The 23,131-nt window shown below is 36.3% G+C and overlaps 1 protein-coding gene across 4 annotated transcripts in view; it reads left to right on the top strand.

Moving 5' to 3' along the window:
- Positions 1-1,151: 1,151 nt before the first annotated feature.
- LOC140140788 (uncharacterized) overlaps positions 1,152-23,131 on the top strand; it is a 70,194-nt gene continuing 48,214 nt past the window's right edge. For 3 of the 4 annotated variants that reach the window (XM_072162535.1, XM_072162534.1, XM_072162532.1), the window contains exons 1-4: positions 1,152-1,995; positions 13,295-13,671; positions 16,543-16,614; positions 17,323-17,400. In XM_072162535.1, coding sequence (XP_072018636.1) covers positions 13,463-13,671; positions 16,543-16,614; positions 17,323-17,400 — 359 coding nt within the window. In that variant the 5' untranslated portion in view covers positions 1,152-1,995; positions 13,295-13,462. The remainder of the gene's footprint in view (positions 1,996-13,294; positions 13,672-16,542; positions 16,615-17,322; positions 17,401-23,131) is intronic. The other variant, XM_072162533.1, reaches the window with a different exon arrangement.

The raw sequence follows: 23,131 nt of genomic DNA, 5'->3' as shown, positions 1-23,131 counted from the left end.
CCACCCCAAGCCGTAATATTGACAATATATTGTGCCCACCACGATCAACTTCGCACTTGATGTCAAAAGTATACCGTTTCATGCTCAATAAAATCGATTGTCCTATATAATTTTAAAAAATCGGAAGCGATCGATGCGAAGATTATTTTATCAGAAATAACGGTAGCATGATGATATCTTCAGAAAACTTAAAAGGACATTTTTGTGTTACGCATTTTGATCTCTCCTTTATTTTTGTTCTTCCAATTTTAGTCTTCGTGTAAATTCCTTTCTCCTTTTTTATATTTCTTTCTTTCTCCTTTCTTTCAAGTTTTTCTTGCCTTACGGTTTTGCTTTCCTGGCCTTTGTTAATGTTAAGTGCTTTTTTGCTTTTTTCCTTTCGCTTTCCAGTAAGTATGTACGGTTTTGAGTTGAGTTTCATGCGCGTATTTTTTTAGGGTGGGGCCTTTGGGGGCGCCAGTCCCCCGGGTAAAAGCTGGGGGCGGCCAAAACGAAGGGGCGGCGGAGAAGAGGGGCGGCGGAAGAAGAAGTAAAGAAAAAAGGGCTGAAAATTTTGAAAAAAGTATAAAATATTTTGAAAAAATGGTACTATACATCAAAATGTGTTGCTTTTAGGGCGCTAGCGCCTAAAATCCTTTCCTTTTTTTTTTTTTTTTTTGCTCTTCACTTTTCAAACCAACGAAAAAAAAAACCTTTTCGGGCTGTTGAGGAAGGGCGGTAAAATTGAATTTTCTTCAGCCCCCGGGGTAGGAGCGGTCACGGTACGCCACTGAGTTTAATTTCCATTAATATTAAATGAAAGTACATTTTTCTTTTATTTTTCCTTATTTAGCCTTAGTTTCCTTCAGTCTGTAAATTTAAATAAATTAACAATTTACCCTTTTATCTTTTCTGTTTTTAAAGCAGAAAAGATAAAAGGGTAAAATTATTTTATTTTTGCTTATTTGTCTTATTTTTTGTTCTTTTGTTATCGTATTTTTCCATTTCCATGTCAAAACAAGTTTTAACTCCTTTCATCACAAATAAAAACTGCAAATCGAGCGTGACCAAAAATGGCTTGTTGGTGTTTAGGTATGTTAGCTCTAGATTTGCATTTTGGAGATGTCCTTGATCTGGTATTGTGCTAGATGATGACGTAACATCTTCCAAGATCGTTTCCGGGTTTGGTTTGATGACGAACCAGTCGAAGATGATGATGAATTGTACTAGAATGTGTTGTGTACACACATGACTTCGATTTTGTTTCTTGCGTTAAAACACTAGGAAACAAACTGTTCTGAACGCTTTATACCAAACTCGGTTAATTATTAGCTCTCTAAAGCAGGACACCAATAACGTCGCCCGGAACGTTACGGACTTTCACTAACAACAACCAAGGCTTTGGTGGTGAATCAGAGGATGATTTAAGCACTTCCCACCACGCCACTGTGTTGACTTGCGGTTAGCACAGCTGTGTGAGTGAACATGACACCAATGCACGCACATTGCACTGACGGACATGGTTAAATTTGAATTTGGACTGATATATTTACAATAAAAACGCATTCACAATGCTGGTCGATTTCACTTTTTATGTTACCTACAGAAGGTGTGAATTATCCTTCATGCATACATCACTTTAGATCTGAAATCGACCAAGTAATAATGACACACGCACAATTCTTAAACAACATCTTTTGCACAGAATTCAATGGGATTTGAAAAGTAAAGTGGCAGTTGAAACGCTGGTGATAACACGTTTGCAGTGCATGATGGGGCTTCCTTAAATCATCCTCTGGTGGTGAATTGTGTGTACCCAAACGTGTGCATGTGGACAATACAATGGGCTCTATCATTATTAAGAAATGACATGTAAGTGACACTTCTCTTAAGAATTATATCCACTTGTATAGATGGTGATTTTATTTATCAGGACAACTAGAAATAGTCATAAAATTCTGGAATACAATCGAGTGAAGATTTACCAACACTAAAACTGCCCGGGCGAAAAAAAAGGTAAGATATGTCAATGATGTAAAATGTAAAGTTGTTTGTGATTTAACTTACTCTAGAACTCAAGCTTCGAATTTTTGGCTAGACTTCTCGAGCAAGATTTAACATGTTATCAGTCTGTGAGAAAACAAACTGCAATTTTCAGTGCATTCTTTTTGTCAGGAAACACCAAGATTTATAGAAATTAGTGTAATATTATTTCGTTAATAATTTTGACATGTCCTTTAATAATAGTGTCACAAGAAAGTGAAGGTTTGTCAAACACCTGGGTCACTGAATTACTAGTATATGAATTAATATAGGCCTAAAGGTGTATGCAGGAATGATTATGTAAATCTCAACTTTTGCTGACTGTGTATGTAAATTGAGGCAGGCTGAGCAAGTGTGATGTAAAAGAGTACTGAAGAAAACTAATTCCGCTATAAAGCAATAAAAACGGCTTATATATATATATATATATATGTACGATATCACTGACTATATCACGTGTGGCCATGAAAACAAGAATCAGTAAAAAATACTTGAAGAATAAAGAAGACGTAAAAAACAATTGAGAAGTCACTAAAAATTAACTTTCGCAAACGCAAAATCGGTATCAACTGAAATTTTGGCAATAAGCTTTTTTCGTGGATATCTACTGAAAAATGTCATAAAAAGAGGATGCTATAGCACAAAATCATCCTTTAAGGCAACATAGCTTGCAAATAAATCGTAAAACAAACGAGTATTCGACTTATTAAGATATCATGGGTTGCCGTTGTTGTGTAAATGTTTGTCATTTATCACGGGTGACTCGTCATGACCATCACCTTTGCGTGTGCAAGGATGGAGAACAAACAATAAGGTACAGAAATTCAAATAAATTGGCAGGTCTTGCTCGGTCAAATTGTTAATAATGCATACAGAATTAAGAACATTTATTGAAAGAAAGTTTATCTTTGACTCATTGACGGGTAGCAAAGTTTTCCCAGCCCTGAAGGTCGCGTATTAAAGTTCACTTGTTTTGAATAGATAATTTACGCGACTCGCCGGATGAGTTAACAAAATAACAAGATAACCTAACTATTTTGTTTGAAAAAAAAACACACACCAAAAACTAACTTGTATATAATAATAATAATATAATAATATAATAATAATAATAATTTATTTCTTATATAGCGCAGTACAATATAATATCTCAAAGCGCTTTACAATAAACATGATAATAACACATTATACAAATTTAAACATGGAAAGCAAATATATAAATTACACTGGTTAAAAAGTATGCACATATTTAAAACCAATTAACATGATTAAGAACAATAATTAAAACCTACATGTATACCAAAACACTGCAAAAAGATAAGCTAACATTGCACATTTAACGAGCGCAAGTACACTGAAACAAACCAAAAAAATTATGTGCAATTATATACTTTGAGTTATATAAAATTGGTTGTGTTTTGTTTTTTTGTTTGTTTGTTTGTTTGTTTTTCATATTTTAGTATATGCTGCTCAGTCTGGATTTATTGATATTAAATATCAACATTAATAATTGTATTTTGTATCATGTTATCATAATAATAGTACACACTGGCATGACATTCATAATTTAATCGATTCATTACTAAACATAAATAATTGCATGGCAAGTGTTCCGAGTTTTTGCATTTTTCTCAAAAAATAACTACACACTGGTAACAAAAGTTATGTATATATATAGGGACAAGGAACCCAATTACTACACTGAAATAAGTGGTTCATTATAATTATATGTTTAAAAATGAGGTACATTCTAGCGGTACCTCTTTTCTTATCATAAATAATGTACCGCTTAAATCATCCTCTGCGCTTGTCATGAGTCACTGAAATTCCAGTGTAGTAAGTGAATGCCTTGCCCCTATAGGCCTACATATTATTTTAAAAATAGCCACATTTAGGCCTATCAAGGGGTGTAGTACTAGCCTGAGTCCCTGGCCTCTCACTCGCAAAATGGCGGACAAACATGGCGGCGGCTCGTTCGAGGCCTGAGAACGATCCGTGCATTTTTTATGGAGGACTTTTTCATGCGCGACCCTGTATAGACCTTTTTCCCTCTATCCCACAATGCACTATTCCAGGGGGGGTATGACGTAGTTCATCAACCTCATAGATCGTGTGCATCCAATGGTCTTTGCCAGGCCTTTGCAATTATTTTGTCTTAATATGGGCATACTGATTCCATATATGCGGATTATCGTAAAGGCCATCGATGTTACTAATTATGCAATTATTGAATACACGAGTGATGCAGTTACGGAGCGATGCAGAACATCTGTGTAAGAGATTTTGTGTTCGTTTTATTTTCAACTCCGAAAAAAGTGAAACGGACGCCGGTAAAATATCACTGCGTGTCCCGTCATCAGTTTTTCACCATTAGGTCTATAAAATGTATGCAAAGTTAGGTTTCAATAACAGGAAACTTTTTTGGGTGAATACACCATGTCCATAAGGCATAGAAATGTTGTTTTTTTGCCCCCGAAAGGTATTAGTGACCGTGGCGCCATTATCATCATTATCGGGGATTCCTTTTTTGTGATGAAGGAACCAGTCGAAATGTCCGTATTCCAGAATGTGATGAACATAACTCTGTACTGCCCCGGGGAGATGATGTATTTTGCGACACTCATACCCCCCTGGAATAGTGCATGATGGGAAAGAGGGAAAAAGGTCTATATACAGGGTCGCGCAAAACGCAACTCTAATTGGTACAATGAAATATCAGCGCGCCTATTATCCATATATGGACTTATACAGTCCATATATGGAATATAGCCAGAGATCACTCAAATCAGCGCCATTTCGTCGGAATTTTAAACACCGATGCCGAAATTCAACCACGGCGCCGTGTGGAAGACACATTTTAATGATTTTTTGACATGATATACCGATTTGTGGAATAATAAACAAGGTATAATGAACGGCAAGTGTTCAAACATCGCTTGGACTAAACTGGAAGTGAAGAAAGAGTTGTACATAATCTGATTTGGAAGAATCTGTGTAGTATTGCCGGCCCGGGATTGCCGGGAGTGCTGCTGTGACTGTGTCATGTGTGTGCAACCGCAATGTGCATGTGTGTACACTATGCTTATGCTATACTTTTAAATGTTTTATTTATACATGTCATGGTGATGATGTTGTTTTTACGTACTGTCTGAGCCCAGCTGAGTGACGACAATTTTAATCAACTCTAAACAAGTTCATTCTTGCGGCAGTGACTGTGTCTTTCTGTCTGCATCTCAAGTTGCCGTGCAAAAACGGACAATTCAATGCACCATGACCATGTGCATGTACATGCAAACCGTGTTACTTCTGACCAACTAGGCCATGAAGCATATGTCATGGCATACATGGCATCACATTGAATGATTGATTGTACTTGTCTAGTTGTAGACAGGCCTATAGCATCTGACTTGGTAAGAGAATAGAATACTGCTACTTGAAAATATCGTGTCACTGCAATCGTGTAATGATCAAAACTCTGACTTCCATGCAAGACTCACCATCATTTTGCCATAATTCATGCAGAATGGTGTACCGGTACCAACAAAACATTTAGCGGATAGCCGTAGCACAGCGAGGCCTAGGCCCGAGGCTAACCTGGAGAAATCAGTTGATTTGCTTTTATAATTTATCTGTTAGACTGTGCCTGATGTCATGATTTTTGCCCGGGATTGTTGCATGCTAGTAAGCTAGTTCCAACTTCCAACATGTCCAAAGTCATGAGGTATACTCATGGACATATGGTACTGGCACTGACTGGAGTTTTACGCTGATGTTGACAGTGTTACCAACTTTATACCATGGCCATGTCATCATTATTATTGACTGTGTATTCTGACTGTGACATGGACCGAGATCAGACTGAAGAAGCACCAATGCCGCCAATGGCATGTACCGCATGAGTATACAATGTGTCATCATGTCAGAAGCTGCAGGCCTACAAAAGAAAAACGGTAAGCAAAAACATGACAACAATTCAATTGTGGCCTATAGTTGAACATGATGTCCTCTCCTCTCCCGTATGAGGTTTGGACTATTATTAGGCCCTGCCCTACGTTAGCCCCTGTTGGCCTAAAATATACTAGCAAGTCATGACTGTAGTATACTAAAAGTCCTAGCATATTCCCCCCCCCCCCCCGAGCGTTAGTATGCTAGCATGAGCTGCATCCATGACATTTTTCCATTATTTTCATGGAAAGAAAGTCAACTATTTATGGAAATTTAATATCAAAATTTAATTTAACCTATCAAAATGCCAGACACGCCCTGCTGTTTGTCTTAATAGCAGTGATAGCTAAAGGGAATAAGGGGATGTAATTTTCTTCGGCAGGGGGGTCATGAATATGTAAATTTTTTATGACCCCCTATTGCGGGCAAATTTTTTATGACGCCCCATAAAAGAATGCATGCGGAGCGCTCGAACATTTTTAGTCACCAACCTTCAATAATTCTATAACCCCCTATGTTAACAAATTATAACCCCCTATATTTGGTCTAACTTATGACCCCCCTTCCAGTATATTCATGACCCCCCTTAGGGGGCTGTCATTTTCTACGGAAGGGGGTGGGTCATGACTCATGAATTATATAGGTGACCGGAGTAAATTTTTTCATGACCCCCCTATCGCGGGCTGAATTTTTACAACCCCCTATCTCAGGTCGAAAATATTTATGCCCGCCCCCTTCCGCCTACACAGACTGACTACAAATTATTCATCACTGGAACTAAGGGGCTGTCATTTTCTTCAGAAGGGGGTCATGAATATACTGGGGGGGTCATAGAATTTTGAGACCAAACATTTTTTAACAACCAAAATTGGGGGGCTATAGAATTATTAAGGGCTGGTGACTCAACATTTTTGCGCGCTGCGCACACATTCCTTAGCTTCAAAACCAAAATGTGTGCGCAATCTTTTGTTATACAATGCAAGATTTTTGCGCGCTCCGCGTTCCTTCTTTACACTTACGATCAAAATTTTTAATGTGTTTCTCGCACTCCGCTCTAAAATTTGGGTACGCTCCGCGCCTTACTTCCGGCCATGAATAATTTGTCTTCAGTCTGTATAGGCGGAAGGGGGTCATAAAAATTTTTGACCCGCGATAGGGGGTTGTAAAAAATTTAGCTCGCGATAGGGGGGTCGTAAAAAAATTGACTCCGGTCACCGACATATTCATGACCCCACCCCCTGCCGAAGAAAATGACATCCCCCCACAAGGCACGAAGCGCGCAAAAACTTAAATGCGAAGAAAGTGTGTGGAGCGCGTTAAAATTTTGACTGTAAGTGTAAAAGGTGCGCGGAGCGCGCAAAAATTTTGAATCATAAACTATAGATTGTGCATACATTTTGATCGTAAGTTAAAAGATTGCCCGCGCAACGCGCGAAAATTTTGGGTCACCAGCCCTTTTAAGGAATTATTAAAATAATAATTATAATAATAATTATAGAATTATTAAAATAATTCTATAACGCGATTAACCCCCCTAATTTTGGTGTAAAAAATTATAACCCCCTATTTTTGGTCAAAAATGCTATGACACCTCCAGTATATTCATGACCCACCCCTTTCAAAGAAAATGACAGCCCCCTAAATAACCCGCATTACCCGATAAATAGGCCTAACGACCATGTACAACAGATGTACATGTACCTAGGAATACAAATATTTCTAATTTCTTTTCATTTTAATCAAAACAAACTCAAATGATTTTTTTTTTTCAAACTCTAAAATCTACTGTTAAAGAAGGCTAAGCATTTTTCTGATTTTGACCTGATTTTGACATGGTCTTGACAGGTACCGGTATTAAATTTGTATACATGAATGAAATACAATAAAATATTACAAGTCGCATCACCACGCAACAAAAATTATGCGACCGGAATTTAAAACATTTCATTCAGTTGACTTTCTATTTTACTGTGGGTGCACCTTAAAACTCGGCTGTACATTCTCTACGGCGCGGCATATAAGCGTGGACTGTGTTATAAATATTGTTCACTGTAACTGCAAATATAAGAAACAAGCCTACCATCCATTTTGAAAGTAATTAAAAACAACAAGTTCACAACAACAACATCCGGGAACAACAAAAACACAAAAACAATGGAGCCTTCGGGCGACACACAAGCACTTTATTTGTTTTCATTATCGGCGGCTTCGGCCAGGTTAGTTTGGGCTGTTTAATTAGCATGAAATTTGTTACATGATGAACCACAAAATTGAACGTGGGCCTAAGTTTAAAGAAAACAAAGCAAAAATATGCCCAATTAAAACCGGACCGACATAATGGCCGAGTGAAAATTGAAGAAGTCAGAGTATTAAACAGAATCAGAATGGTGAAAGGAAAATATAACAGTAACTGAAGCAATAGGCTTATTTAAAACTAAACAGTATTTATACTAATATAATACTGATAGGCCAGGGAATATAAATCGCAGGAAAGAAAGCAATTATCAAAAGAACAAGTTTAAAATTCATTAAAATTCCTTTAAAAACAGTTGTTTTATTCACGGGCGAGTCGGAAGATAATTTACCCGCGGAAATTTCCTTAAATGGCAATGCGCCATGCGACGCGAAGCGCGCGAAGTCGCACGCGTTTTATTAATGAGCTCAAAAGTCCTCCACGCTCAGAACACGTTTGGTGTTCAGTCCTCGTATACAGCACAGTGTAACGGCCGTGCGTATATTCGAGGCTGGAGGATTTAGTCTAGGTGTAGTACCACCTTAAAATGGTACATTTTCCTACATGTACAGCACGTGTGCTTCAACCACAGATAATGAAAATAAATTCTTTCCAGGATAATATGGTGCTTCAACTGCTTCAACACACAAAATATTTGTAAAGCATGGTTGATCATTATGAATTCGAGGTCACCAAAACATTACATGTAGGCTTTTAATTAATTTGAATTTTTGATCTATGATCTTCATGCAAAAACGATGCTTGATTAGGTGAATTGATTGATTGATTGATTGATGATTGAGCCATGATTGGATTGTACACATCATGGCTCATGGTATAACAGATAGCTACATATATTTGCTGTCTTCAGAAGATAGTAGGCCTAGGCCTAAATTAGTAGCTATTTTCGCACTGAGTTGAACACAAAGACGACGAGGATGATTATTTGTACATGGAATGTTCAAATCACAAAAACGATAGATTCAGTGGCACGCGCCCGGGGCCCGGGGCACGCGTAGCCCGGACGCGTAGCCATGAATTATTTCAAAGGGGGGGGGGGGGGGTGGGGGGGGTAGGTGGTCAAGACAACTTTCAAGGTGGAAAATTTGTACGAAAATTGTCAAAAAAATGGATAAAATGTGCAAAAGAGGCTCTAAAAATCTAAAATATTAGGGCGGCTCGCATCATTTTTATAACTATATATATATAATATACTTAGTTAATAGCGTATAGGCCCTATAGCCATGTAACACATCGAGGGTTGAGAGCCAGAAGCCCTTAACAGTTAGGACGCTGGACAACCGATTGTTATTGTTCTGCAAGGCTCACTCAGTCATTTAATAAGGCAATACAAACGATCGAATTTGGTATTCAAATGAACAAAATTTTGAGTTACACCTTTTCAGTGTAAATTTTTTTTCTCGGCCAAATGAAAAGCAATAATTTTCATTTTTTCAGTAAATGTCAGGAAAAACTGTAATGCTTGATACTGTATTTTTTTTCAAATCTTAGTGTTAAACTTAGTCGTGAAATTCAGTCATTTAGTGTAAGATTTTCGATTTTGATAGGCTTCAACTCTGCCCGCGAGCCTTTTTTTTTGGATCAACCTTTTAGCTTTTCAAAGTAATATAGTTCGCTAAAGAAGGATTTTTCCCAACTTTCTAACGCACATCACCGTGAGCGATATATCATAGTTTTGTCAGAATTTCCGTTTTGATTCCATAATTTTTGACTACCAGCTGAAATATTTTCAAATCCACGCGTGAAATCTTCGGCTAATACTAGCATTGTGGATCGATATCTCTGGGTGCCCGGCCTGGATAGAGTGTTGCCAGAACTTCAATATAGCAAAGAAATTACCTGGTGTTTCAATTGTCATGAAGGTGACTGGGTAAAGTGCCTTTTGTTTGTGTTTGTTGGAAATTGCTTAAACCCACCGAAAGTCATAATGAAGCAGCCAAAACAATACAAGGTTAAACATGGAAGTTTATAACAACCTATTATAATGACCTAAACGAAAAATCATTTATGGCAACAATGAGCCTTGCATTGTAAGTCATGGTTAAAATGTGTTGAGTACCCACCCCACCCCATACAGGCCCGGCGCAAGGGATTTATAAGTGGTGCGGCGCTAGAAATATACTATCCAATTCGAGCGTAGTGAGCGATGCGAGCGGAGCGTGTAACGGCGTGGGGTGCAGGGGCCCGCTTTAGGGCCCCTGAAAAATTTTTGTTTCTGGATGCGCTTAGAGGCCATTTCCTGTTGTTTTTTAAACAAAATTGTGGATATTCTAGACTTAAGTTAACACCAAAATAAGGTCCCGGTTGCGCGAGAATCACGAAAAAAAAAATCACTCTATTATAATTTCCCCCAATTTGCAATGGTAAATATGCAGATTAAGAACTTCACATTATAAAACCCGGGAAAGGGGAGGGGGGTGCCGCTGAGAATGTGAAAGTAGACCCATCAATATATACAAGGTGACAAGAGCGGATCCAGGACTGCTTCCCCGGGGTGCTTTAAAATAAAATATCGTAAATGTAAAAAAATGTACGTGAAGCGAGCATCATATCGCAGGGGGGTGTCTGAGGGGGGATGTGCCCCCCTGAGAAGTAAGAAACTTTTTGCAAAATGAAGACCTAATTGAAGCGATTTGGTGGACCATTTTGTCTTTATTAGTGTAAAATTTTAGTTTGAAAAACCGACAATTTGTGAAATGACATGGCATGAAGCCTTTCGTGGACAAGTTTTCCCTATTGTTGTAGGCCTATGTTTAAACATAAATGGGCAAATGTTGAAAGCAGAAGCGAAAATGGACACTTGTTTATCCACTATGCAAGGGGGTGTCTGAGGGGATATCAAGTCCCCCCCCTCGGAGCTGAGAGAAGTTGGAAAATTTTGCAAAATGAAGACCTAAGCGAAGCGATTTGGTGGACCATTTTGGCACTATTAGTATGTAAAATTTTAGTTAAAACATGTTGAAAAAGCCGAAAATATTTGTGAATGACGGCCCGTCCATATGAAGCCTTTCGTGAGCAAGTTTTCCCTATTATTTTGTCTAGTGACTTTGGTGACAAAATGTGATAGGCCCTGCATATCGGCGGGCCCGCAGTAATTTGCACATGCTTTTGGTACGAGGACCCGCCTTCAAGTAATGCCTAAAATAATCAGGCCTATATTATAGGGCCTACTTCCGATCGATGTGCGGTTTTAGCATGGACCTACTCAATTACGTGCAATTTAACTTTCTCTCTCCTCCCTTTCTCCTTTTTTTTTTATAGCTTTTTTCCCCTTTCTCGTCTCTCATTTCCTCTTTTTGTGGGGGAGGAGGGCCCGCCCCCCCTAACCGCGCCTGCTGTAAAGTTATGACCAATACGGAAGGTGTTGGAAGGGGCAGCGTCCCCTTGCCTAGGGAAATTTTGCATTTCTGAACTCAATTCGCCCGATTTGGTGCATACTTTTTCCTTTCTTTCTCTCTTTCTTTCTTTCTTTCTTCCTTTTTTCTCTCTCTCTCTCTTTTTTTTTGCTTTGCTCAAAACTGGTGCGGCGATCGCCTGACCTGTCGCATAGGTTGCGCCGGCCCTGCCATAGGCCTACATAATATTACATACCGGTACCTTATAATATTTATATAGCACGGCTATAGCTATACATTTATAAAGTAGGTCCTATAGCGCTAAATTATGACAAATAGGCCTACACAAACCCGAACGCAAGTCTGAAGGGTGTAATGAAAATGCCAACCCGCGATGGGGGGGTCATTCAAAATTCACCTGGAGATAGGAGGGACAGAAAATTAAAATCCCTCTAATAACACGCGAATTTTTCTAGGTTTGGACAGTGGATTTTCCCATGGACCTCATCCTAGGTAAATAAACAAACAAACAGACAAAATGGTTTTAAATCATGGAATCCATAGCCCCTATAAATTGAAATTGCAGGCTATCACGGGAGCAAATTTCCAAATTTCACCTCATTTACCCGAATTGGGGATTTGGGCTACCAAATCGCTGGTCAGGCAATCCTGGTTTTCAATGGAAAAGGGACCTGGTTGACAACAATTGAAATATCGATTATTTCTGCTGGTTGCTCTCGAGATAAAGTACTGATTTTGACATGTTCGGAGCATGAGGGGGGAAAAGAGTAAAATAAAAACGGAAATTCTGACAAAACTATAATATATAGACCCACACGATGTGCTTTACAGAGGTGGGAAATATCTTTCTTTAGCAAACTATATTAGTTTGAGACGCTAAAAATGAATTCTGTAAAAAGCTCACGGGCGAACTTAAGGCCTATAAAAATCAAAAATATCACACTAAAAGACACAATTTGATGCTGAATTTTAACACCAGGATTTAAAAAAAATGTTCATCCAAGCACTATGTTTTTATTTGACATTACTGAAGAAAAAAAAATTTTTGCTTTATATTTGACCGAGAAAATAAATTTCATAGCAAAAAGGTGTATCTCGGAATTGTGCTGATTTTAACATGTATCGATCGACTTTTAGCGCGACTAAGCAGAACAAAAGAATCGGTTGTCCTGCGTTTAGACTGTTAAAGGATTCTTTTGTAAGTTAATGCTCTCTGGTTCTTCAGTATAGATAGCAAAAGACCTCGCAAAAGACACAATCGCTAGTTTGCACTTCAACTTTGTTCCTGGTTCAAGCCATGCTATTGGTTAGCAAGTATCCGTATTTTGATTTAATGGTATCTAAACTTGACGTAATGAAAGAGTGACAGTTTAATGTCAATTCATTTTGAAATCAAAAACGCACATAAAATATTTTCAAGTGTCAAGCACTTTAGTCAAATGACAATACACGTCATTTATCTGTCCATTACAATTTCCTGTTTTGGTAAATAGGTGATATTGACGTTGTATTGACATGATTGACAGATAAAAATTTGATTAAGGATCTGGCGAGTTCGAGAGCGAAATTTCATCACTCCGACGCGAAATAATTTGCATGATGTATGTTTATCTTTGTACAATTTAATAGTGTTCTCCTTACTTGAGTTCATTTCTACTGTTTTGTCTCATAATTTGCCTTCAAATTTATATTTATCTGCATGTGTTTTCCTTTGCAGAAAACGGAAGACAGGGAAGAAATAAAGGATGCATACACCATAATATAACATAATTGAGATATACATTGTATACCACGGAAGGGATATCTGTTATAACAGTTATTATAGAAGAAACTCCATACTACAAACCCTATAATTGGTGGATATTAATACATTCTTATTATTACAATGGATCTTCAAAAACTTGATAGGCATTTAAGCCTGAGCAAAATCATTTTTGTAACAATTGTATGTGTTTCCATGGTAATGGAAGTATTAAGTGACGCTTGTAACACGCCATGTTCATGTGAGATGGAGACAGAGGGTTTGATTGTGAATTGTGCAGCAAGGGAATTAACAGCAGTTCCAGCGGATATACCAAAGGAAACAGTCATTTTGTAAGTCACATTTTTTTTCGTTTATCCACGGTTTTGTTTTCGTTATCCTTTTTTAACATAACATAACACGCGTGACGAGGCTTCACCAATGTGGACTAGTTCATTTTTATTTTCGCTATTATGAGTGCAAAGCAACGTGGCCTTTGCGAGGTGCATGGGAGAGGGGTCGATGGGTTACCTGAAAAATGATTTGGTTTGCTAGCTCAACTCAACCCCCAAAAGACAATTTCACCTCCCCTAAAACCAACCCCAAAAGAAAAAAACACTTGGAAAAACAAACATTTGGGCTTTTTTTTTTAACTTGTCGAAAAGTTTCAGTGCTGTAGATTTCTTATAATGTCCCAAATTGAATGTTGTCTCACATTTCAGTTTTTAAAATATCATAAAACAGCCGAAGTTATGCAATATTCTGTTCTGTCACTGCCCATGCAATATTCTAATTGGCATTCATGTTCAGGCAAACTCTCATTATTGAATTTCTAGTTTTCAATTTTGGACTAGTTCGGCAGAGTTAATCGTGTATTGTGCATTCTTAATACCATGAAGACCGTGCATTAAGACATTTACTTGCATGCGTGTATCGCAATTGATAAATCAACTCAAATATTTACCAAGGTTTAGTATAAAAGGATAAACTCAAACGTCTACCTTTAACGAATTGTGCAAATATCATCTTGCCATAGGGAACAAATGAAAGTTTTGTGAGAAGGCTAACCCACTCCTTCCGTCCCTGCAACGTAAGTGTGAAATTGAAAGATTAACTTTGAGCAATATTTTTAACTCCATGCTCCTACCTTTAATACCCGTTCCCCGGGAGTGCTGATGGGACCCATTCTATGGTTAGCCTATATTATATATATTTGCATTAAGGGGGTATTACACCCCTCGATAAATTTGTGTCTATTTTTGCATTTTTCTCAAAAACTAATAACACACTGATAATGATAACAACAGTTATTATAGGGCAAAGAATCAATTACTACACTGGAATTTCAGTGACCCAAGACAAGCGGTTCGTTATTTATGATAAGAAATAAGGTACCGCTAGGATGTACCTCATTTCCTATCATATATGCTGAACCGCTTGTCTTGAGTTACTGAAATTTCAGTGTAGTAATTGGACCCCTTGCCCCAATAATATACATAACTTTTGTTACCGGTGTGTTATTATTTTTGAGAAAAATGCAAAAATAGTCACAAATTTACCACAGGGGTGTAGTACCCCCTTAATTGCATTATATTCACGGTCCCTAGTATATTCAACCACAAACATTCCAATATCTGTGTTTCAACATTTCTAAACATTGCCCTTTTTGGGATATATTTTCATCTGGCATGTAGTTGTGAAAGATCAGGGTAAGTCAGTATACCTCACATCTATATGACTAGGTGAAAGATCAGGGTAAGTCAGTATACCTCACATCTATATGACTAGGCTGCGAAGCTACGCTCGTATATGCGGATGTATCTAAGCATTGCTGGGCAACCTGCAATTGGCCCAACTTTCTTATTGAGCAAATAACTCACATTTGTTTGTTATGTGTATATAGGGCAGGTATTTTATAAACGAAGAAGACGAGTGTTTTATAATTGAATGAGGTAGATGGAGACGTAAGGGGATATGAAGTCATTTATTTTATATGCTCGTTTCTAATAACGTCACTTTTGTAATTCGGTCTCAGTGACATTTTTTGGGACGTTGATTTCTTGCACTTGACTATGTTTGCCTTTTCAGGGAGTCATGGAAAATACATTCGAAATAGAAAGCAATTATGAAAAAGAATATAGTTATAGGCCTACGTACTCAAATTTGCAAAAGTAATTCGATTTATTTTCAAATTCCATATACAATCAAGCAGTACACAGACTTTTTATTGTACGTACAATATTGTATGTACAATATGTACGTTATTTAATCTATTGCCATTCTATTTCAGTAATGTTTAAGTTCTAACGAATGTTTGATGACGTAAAATCGATAATATATTTCTGCTAGATATTGTATGTTACATATTATTGATTTTTTCGTCATCAAACATTCGTTAGAACTTAAACATTACTGGAAATAGAATGGCAATAGATTAAATAACGTACATATTGTACATACAATATTGCACGTCTAATACTCGGAGTCTGTATACGACTTTAGGCCATGCTCTCCCATTGAACTGATTGCCACTAAGTATACAGCACGGAAAGAAATGAGTGTACGATTTCAAAGAAACAATTAAAGTCCTATTCAGTGATGGATAATCCAGGTAAAATTTACGATTTTTCATTCATTTTCGTTTAATTTGCCCATATTTTTGACAGGCTCTTTGCATTTCTTTAACGTTCCAGTGAAACTATGATTCATTTCGACCCGTTTCCACCCGTTTTGACCCATTTCGATCCATTACCAGATTTACAGATACCCATTCAGTGATCCCAGGGCAAGTGTAAAAAATAATAAAATTGTTTTTGCTTAAAAGTGAAGGATGAGTCATTTAAATTGTCATTTGGCATTTTTGGAAAGAAAAATTTGACAAAAAAGTAAAATAACATAAAGCGAAGAAAACAGCAGTATTGACGAAGCTAGTTGGAGCCCCATTCAAATACATATATGCTAATTTATAAAATGTCAGGATATAAATTAGCATACATAATGTAACTGTCTTATTTTGTCTTAAATACCACGGCTTTCCGCTGAACAATAGCAGGCTAGGTTAGCACATCTATTAGTCTAATAAAGGTGCCAAACTCTGAATTTTGATCATTTTTACGGTCGTCCGGATGAGAAAACCACTGAATGGGCCTTTAAGACAAAAAAGAAAGTAAGAAAGTAAATGTAAGATAAAAACGATGATAAAACTTTCAGTTTTTTCGTTTCAGACGTTTATCGGACAACTCCATCAGCAGTGTTAATGTTGATGATTTCAAATATCTAGGTTCTTTACAGAGATTGTGAGTATGATATCATTTAGGCTATACACGGTGATTTAAAATGAACTGTACCCAACTTTACTCATTTTTTATATATATTCGCGGATATTGTACATATCAAAAAACTATCATAGAAAGCAGTGATAAGTGTTCTGTAGTAGAAATTTTGAATTTTGATAATAAATGGTCAGAAGATATCGCATTTTCAATTTATCATCCCATTTTTAGACCAACACATGGAACTAAGTTTATCCGTATTCTCTACCGCAGTAACAAAATTGGTGTGTTTTATAAAATGTCCTTTTTGTTCAAAACCATTTGAGGTAAAGACTTGATTTTTTCACCAATAATAGGAAACATACTATCCTGTTACAGCTTACAAACACAAATTATTTAAATGTCGGTAAGTATTTTATTTTAATTTTTGAATTTGGGATTTTGGGTACAGTTCATTTTAAATCACCCTGTATATTATCATGTTACATCCGTATAAGATAATTATTATAGTGATTTCTGCATAACGAGCGATTGGTATTTGACCAATGAGGTAGCGTGCTTTTCACAACGCCACAAAAAGCGTGCTACTTCATTGGCTGGAAACCAATCGCTCGTCGCACAGCGATGGAGTATAAATTCAGCTTAATGCCGATTAACAGGACTTTCACAAACAACATGTATTAAATTTTTACTTTTTTATAGTCTAAATATCTTATTGTTTTAACTAAATAGGTATCTTGATGGCAATTCCTTACGGAGTGATATGATCAGTGTTGGTGCGTTTCAGAACCTGGAAAATCTCGAGTATTTGTAAGTTACCTTTCTCCTCTACAAAATGTATATTTGTTCCCCACACCAAGTTGGTATACCTGGCTCAAATCTTTCTATTTTTATATATTCTAGGTATCCTCTTGCATCATCCTTTGATCCTTGGTATGTTTTGTACCTCGTCCGTTAGATGCACCATTACCTACTTTGTATTGCAAGAAAGTTATAACATAGGCCTATAGGTTGATTAGAATCATAGTAAGAATTTTATAATCTAAATGGTCCTGTGTCATAAACTGGGGTACCTTTGTGTTACATGTCACAAATTGTTGAAAATCAGAGGTGGTGTGGTATAAAGTGCTGTAACATTTTTTCCATAAATCTGACAATAGCAAAAGTATATATTTTCGGATAGCTTATAATATAGGGATAATAACTTTTTGAGTTTCAAGTTGATATACAGGGTTGCCCAAAATATATACAGGGTGAAACAAAAAGAAAGTGCTTGAAAACTTGTCCGTGTAATTTACCTATTTATTTTTCACTGAAATGATTTTAGCAATAATTGTGATATATTTGAATAGTATAATGACGAAGCTTTCACAAAATATACAGTTTGTTTAAGTTTTACCTAAAGTTAAAATATACAGGGTGTGCCAAATACTTGTACAAAATTTATATAAAATATTTAGATAACTGTTTATGTACACATTATTTGGCCAAGTATTAACAAATGAATACCCAAATATACCCCAGAATGACTTGAATGTTGCAGATTACAGTAAAAATGTTAAATTATGCCATACAAAAGTATATGGTGTGTCATTAAAAAAACATAATTTCTATGTAAAATTATACAGGGTGTGATTTAACGAGTCAATCAAAGTCGCTATCCTGGTACCATAATATTGCACCCAATTTGTTGCTAGTTGGAAAGAATTTCAAACAAATTCATGTACAGACCTTTGAGTAGAAAAAAAAAGTCAATTATTAACCTTTTTGGTAATATTTGATGAAAACAGCAATGTAACTGTGTGGGGTTGGCGTGCCGATATTATGACAATAAATGACAAAAGTCTCGTTTCGCTTAATGGAGATTCCCTTACAGATTCCCTCTTAAGGTAGTATGAACGGCTACGGTGTCATGCTCAGATTTGCTTGAAAATGATACAGAATGTGGAGATGGGTGAGAAAAACTCACCTGCCAATTTTTAATTTTTTCCAAAAGAGCGTTTTTGACTTATGTAATTTTTTGTGATTGGAAAACCCCATAGACTTTGCACACGGCATGTATTTGGCGTGTTGCCAAGTTCTTCAAATCAGCTTAATTTTTGAAAACAAGTAATTTGTTTAAATGTGATTTTCTCTCCTTTACACCCACTGCATAAATCTGGTTTTTAATCTATTTTATTGCAAAAATGCTACTTAATAAAGGACAGCAATTTTTTTCAAGATATTGACCTTAACAAAGGAGATATAAAATGGTAATGTTAGTACTTTTTTCAATTTTCTTGACTTTTTCTAGAAACACTAAATTACCTAAATTCTAGAATTTTTTTTGGAGCTAACTATAGGTCCAATTTCAACAAACAAGGTGTCATATGAAAGGTAATCAAATTTAGAAAATTCTCTCGCCAGCTTATTTTAATTAAGTGTTTATATTTTAAGTTATAGGTGTTTCTAAATTTCCCTAAAATCACAAATTTAAAAATTAATTTTCTAAAAAAATAAACACTTTATCCAAAAAAGCTGGCGAGAGAATTTAGATATTAAGCTTATACACCATCCCTGAAAGTTTGGAAACCATAGCACACTCCATGTAGGCAAAAAAAATTATAATGTGGAAAAATTTAGGTAATTTTCAAAAAATAAAGAAATACATAAGAAATGGTAAACAAATTTTGAAACTCTAAAAATAGGTGGAGTGAAGACTTACCTTTCATTTGTTATAAGTTTTAAATTAATACCTACACAATTCCAATTTGCTATTGTAGCTATTTTGCTGCAAGCTTGATTAGCCGTTCATAAATTTCACGTGGTGTGATAACATTACAGGTGGATTGGAAGTAATTATGCGTCATTATGTATCTGCAACAACCAGAACGGCAGACAATTAAAGTTTTCAAAGTCATACATCTGACGCCGGTGGGACAAAGCATAATATTACTCAAGACGCTAATTGCCAAAAAATCGTATGAAAGACGCAAACACCTTTTGATTGAAAATGGCACGGATTGTTACCATTTTCTGCTTGGTTTGTGATATGAAAATAACAATGAAATGGAATGTTGTTGACGTAATGCAGTATTATGACAATAAATCAAGGGTGACAAAGGTCTCGCTTCCCCCGTACACAATTGAACGAAAGACGTAAACATCTTTTGATTGCAAATGGCACGGGTACTATTATCGGCTTAATTTGTGAACAATACAATGGAATATTGTGAACGTCAGCGCATTATTATGACAGTAAATCAAAATAATGACGACAAAAGGTTCATTTGAGACATTGCGACACTGAAACATTGCAAAACTGGTTAGGTTAGGGTTTAAGACGCGGTATAGCTAAGTTTATAAGCATATTCAGCAGCTGGCCTAATTAAAGATACGGACGGTAGACATTGACCAGTGAACTACATTCATTGTGCTTGTAAAGTACAATCCACCTCATTGGTCAAATATTAGTCGCCTCTAGATAGAGTATAGGGCGTCCATACGTCCATACACCATAGGTTCTCGAATGTAAAGATTCAGGCTAATTAAAACTCGATATTGGTTGGTTATGTATATCAATTTATACTTGAGATGCAGGTGTTTTAATCAGTCCACGTAAAAGGCAGTATACACAATAAAATACTGTGTGTGGTTGTATTTAGTAGGTAATTGGTATATGAATGTTTTGCAATCAGTTTGCTGCCAAGGTAAAACGTAGTTTCTACATTTAATTAGCAAAGTATGTGTTGCCTTTTGCCTTGAAGACCAGACTAGACAATTAGTTGCGTGCCGAATTATGCATGACACTGAGAATGAACTTAAACCTACTCCGAGACAATAGGCAAAATATTCCTGAAGTTTATCATTCCGTTGGCTTGCAAACAATGTCTTTTGAATCTGTAAAGCCATTAATCATACTGTCATTTTAATATCACCAAACCATTTCAATACACTGCAAAATTGGAACAACTAAGAATCACATGTCTAGCGATGCCGACATAATTATTCCAGGCAATCTAGCTGTTTTTCTCTCTACTTCAAACTAATTGCAATATAATATTTATTAACTACGTACATTTTTATGATGTCCATAGAACACAATACTAAAAGTCTTCAAAATATTCCAGCAGGGGAAAGGGGTATACTTTGCATAAAACCAAAATGAGAACCCGGGCCTCTGACTTAGGGAAACTTGGGGCTAATATGGCACCTAGCAGTAACTACCCATTTTCGCAAAATTGCCGTGCAAAATTGTTGATTTTCTGATGGATAATCAGGCTGCTGCACGTATTCCTATGTTTAGAGCTCAAAAGACATTCGAAAGGTCGCATTAGACCCAATGATTCAACAGTGGGCTGTACAATTTTCTCTACAATCAGATTTTTGTGTAGGGTGCCATATTTCCCTAAGGTGTCATATTACCCCAAGTGACCCTATACATTATATGTATATAATTAATGCTCCCAATACCATTGCTACATAGGATGTAGTACACCATTATTAAAAAGGACATTCAGAGATCTGTCAAATTCAAACTATATTCTCCCCACACATGTCTAGAATATTTACTAATGCAGCAACTAACCCTACATGTACCATTACTAGGTTAGACGCTGCATATTCTTAATTCTTTATACAAATCTTTGCAAATCTAAAAATGGAACGTGATCTCAAATATGGTTGTAACCTTAACGTTTTCTTTGAAGAAAACGGTGTAATGATAATTCCCGACTTATCAACCATTTTAAGCGACTTCTGATAATTGTACAGTTTTTTTAGTCTTCGATGGATCTGTGAATATAAGTTGCTCTTATTAATTTCTGAAATATATTTTGAGTAAAAAAGTAACAAAACATAATTTCTATGTAAAATTATACAGGGTGTGATTTAATAGTAACGCAACATAATTTCTGCTATTTTAAATGTAGGACATACACATATATGTTGTGAAAAGAAAAAACAGGTTTAAAACATGAACATGTTTCCTACATACATCATCCCATGAAGCAATCCCTTATTAGGTCTAATTATTTTTAAAAGGAATGGATATTAGCCGTGTTTATACACTTTACCACACTTGTATAGGGTGTGACATAAAATTCCATGATTTGATATTTTCACAATTGTAAGTGATCATTAACTTCAGACAAATGTTTCATACAGTGTAATTCCAGTGTACTTGGTAATGCTTAAGCATGTCAATAACTAGGCATGATAATTGAAATGTATACAATTTGCCCAACATACATAGGCCATTTGGAAGTTCAAATAATAAAAAATATATATTTTGAAAAGATTAGGGCGTATTTTGTGATACATTATACTATTTATACAGGTGATTCTATATTCCTAGCGTCAGCAGGTTTCCAAAAATGTATACTTTTACTATTCTAGGGTGATTGGCTCACAAGATGAAAAAATTGTGTATGCAATGAAATTGCGCAACTTCACACTTCAAATTACTGAGTCTTGCATAACGACAAACAGCATGGTCACGTGACGTGCATTTTCTTAAAAAATAAGATAAATAAAATAAAACAAATTTCGGTGTTTATATAGCGCCTTTTCCCAGATCTCGGTGGTTTGTAATGTTACTGCCATGGTGAATCATCACAATCAGATCGCATCAACTAGGCTGGTTATCCCGAACCTGGCACAAACCTATCCACACGTAGATGGTAACATCCACCAATTATCTGTGCAGCTCCCCAAATTCCATTGGGTGAAGGAAGTTTTTGATAACCAAACAACTAATAACCGATTTTTGAAAGCAGGGGGAAACCGGAGATCCCGGAGAAAACCTGCGAGAGCGAGCATGGACCAAGTGCACATGAGTGCTTGGGCCGCGCCGGGGCTTTAACCCAGGACCTCGGTGGTGCAAGGCGAGAGAACAACCGCTGCTCTCCCTAGGGGTTGTGTTATAATAAAATCAATTTAATAATATCTAACTGCAACATTTTCCCTTTGAAATGAGACCAAATATTATTATTTCCATTAAGGTTTGCTAACAAAAATTAACCAAATTACAAATGATATAGTGAAAAAGTGTGATTCTGCATAGACTTTGTACAGTCCCTCCCCCTAATCCTCCTCCCCCTAATCCTCAACCACCCTTTGCACATTTCATTTAAAATGTCATGAAAAAATAATGAAAGATGATTTGAAAACAGCACTTTACATGAGTAATAAAGAATAAATTAGCTTAAATTTAAGGCCTTAATGAGCCTTCTGGTTGAAGAAATACTCAGGAGACAATGTTTTGTAATTCATACTGCACGTCAAAATGTAACAAAACCACCTTTTTGGATACCCCAGTAGCCTATATGGCGCAGGACCAAATCTGTTTTACCTTTAATTATCATCTTAAGGGCAGAGTAATGGGAGAGAACATGGACCTTTTCGAGCTTCATTATTTCTGAATTGTATGTCCAAAGTATATAAAACTATACATTTTTGGAAAGGAAATGAGTCAAGGAATCCCATGGTGACGTCAGATTTGTTCAAAATTCTCAAGTTTTGAAAAAATTACAAAAATTCACTTTTTACCCCAATTTTTTTG

The sequence above is a fragment of the Amphiura filiformis genome, chromosome 19 (assembly GCF_039555335.1).
Source record: "Amphiura filiformis chromosome 19, Afil_fr2py, whole genome shotgun sequence".
Taxonomy (NCBI): domain Eukaryota; kingdom Metazoa; phylum Echinodermata; class Ophiuroidea; order Amphilepidida; family Amphiuridae; genus Amphiura; species Amphiura filiformis.
The sequence above is the reverse complement of the archived record's forward strand: the minus strand, read 5'-3'. Positions and strand labels throughout refer to the sequence as shown.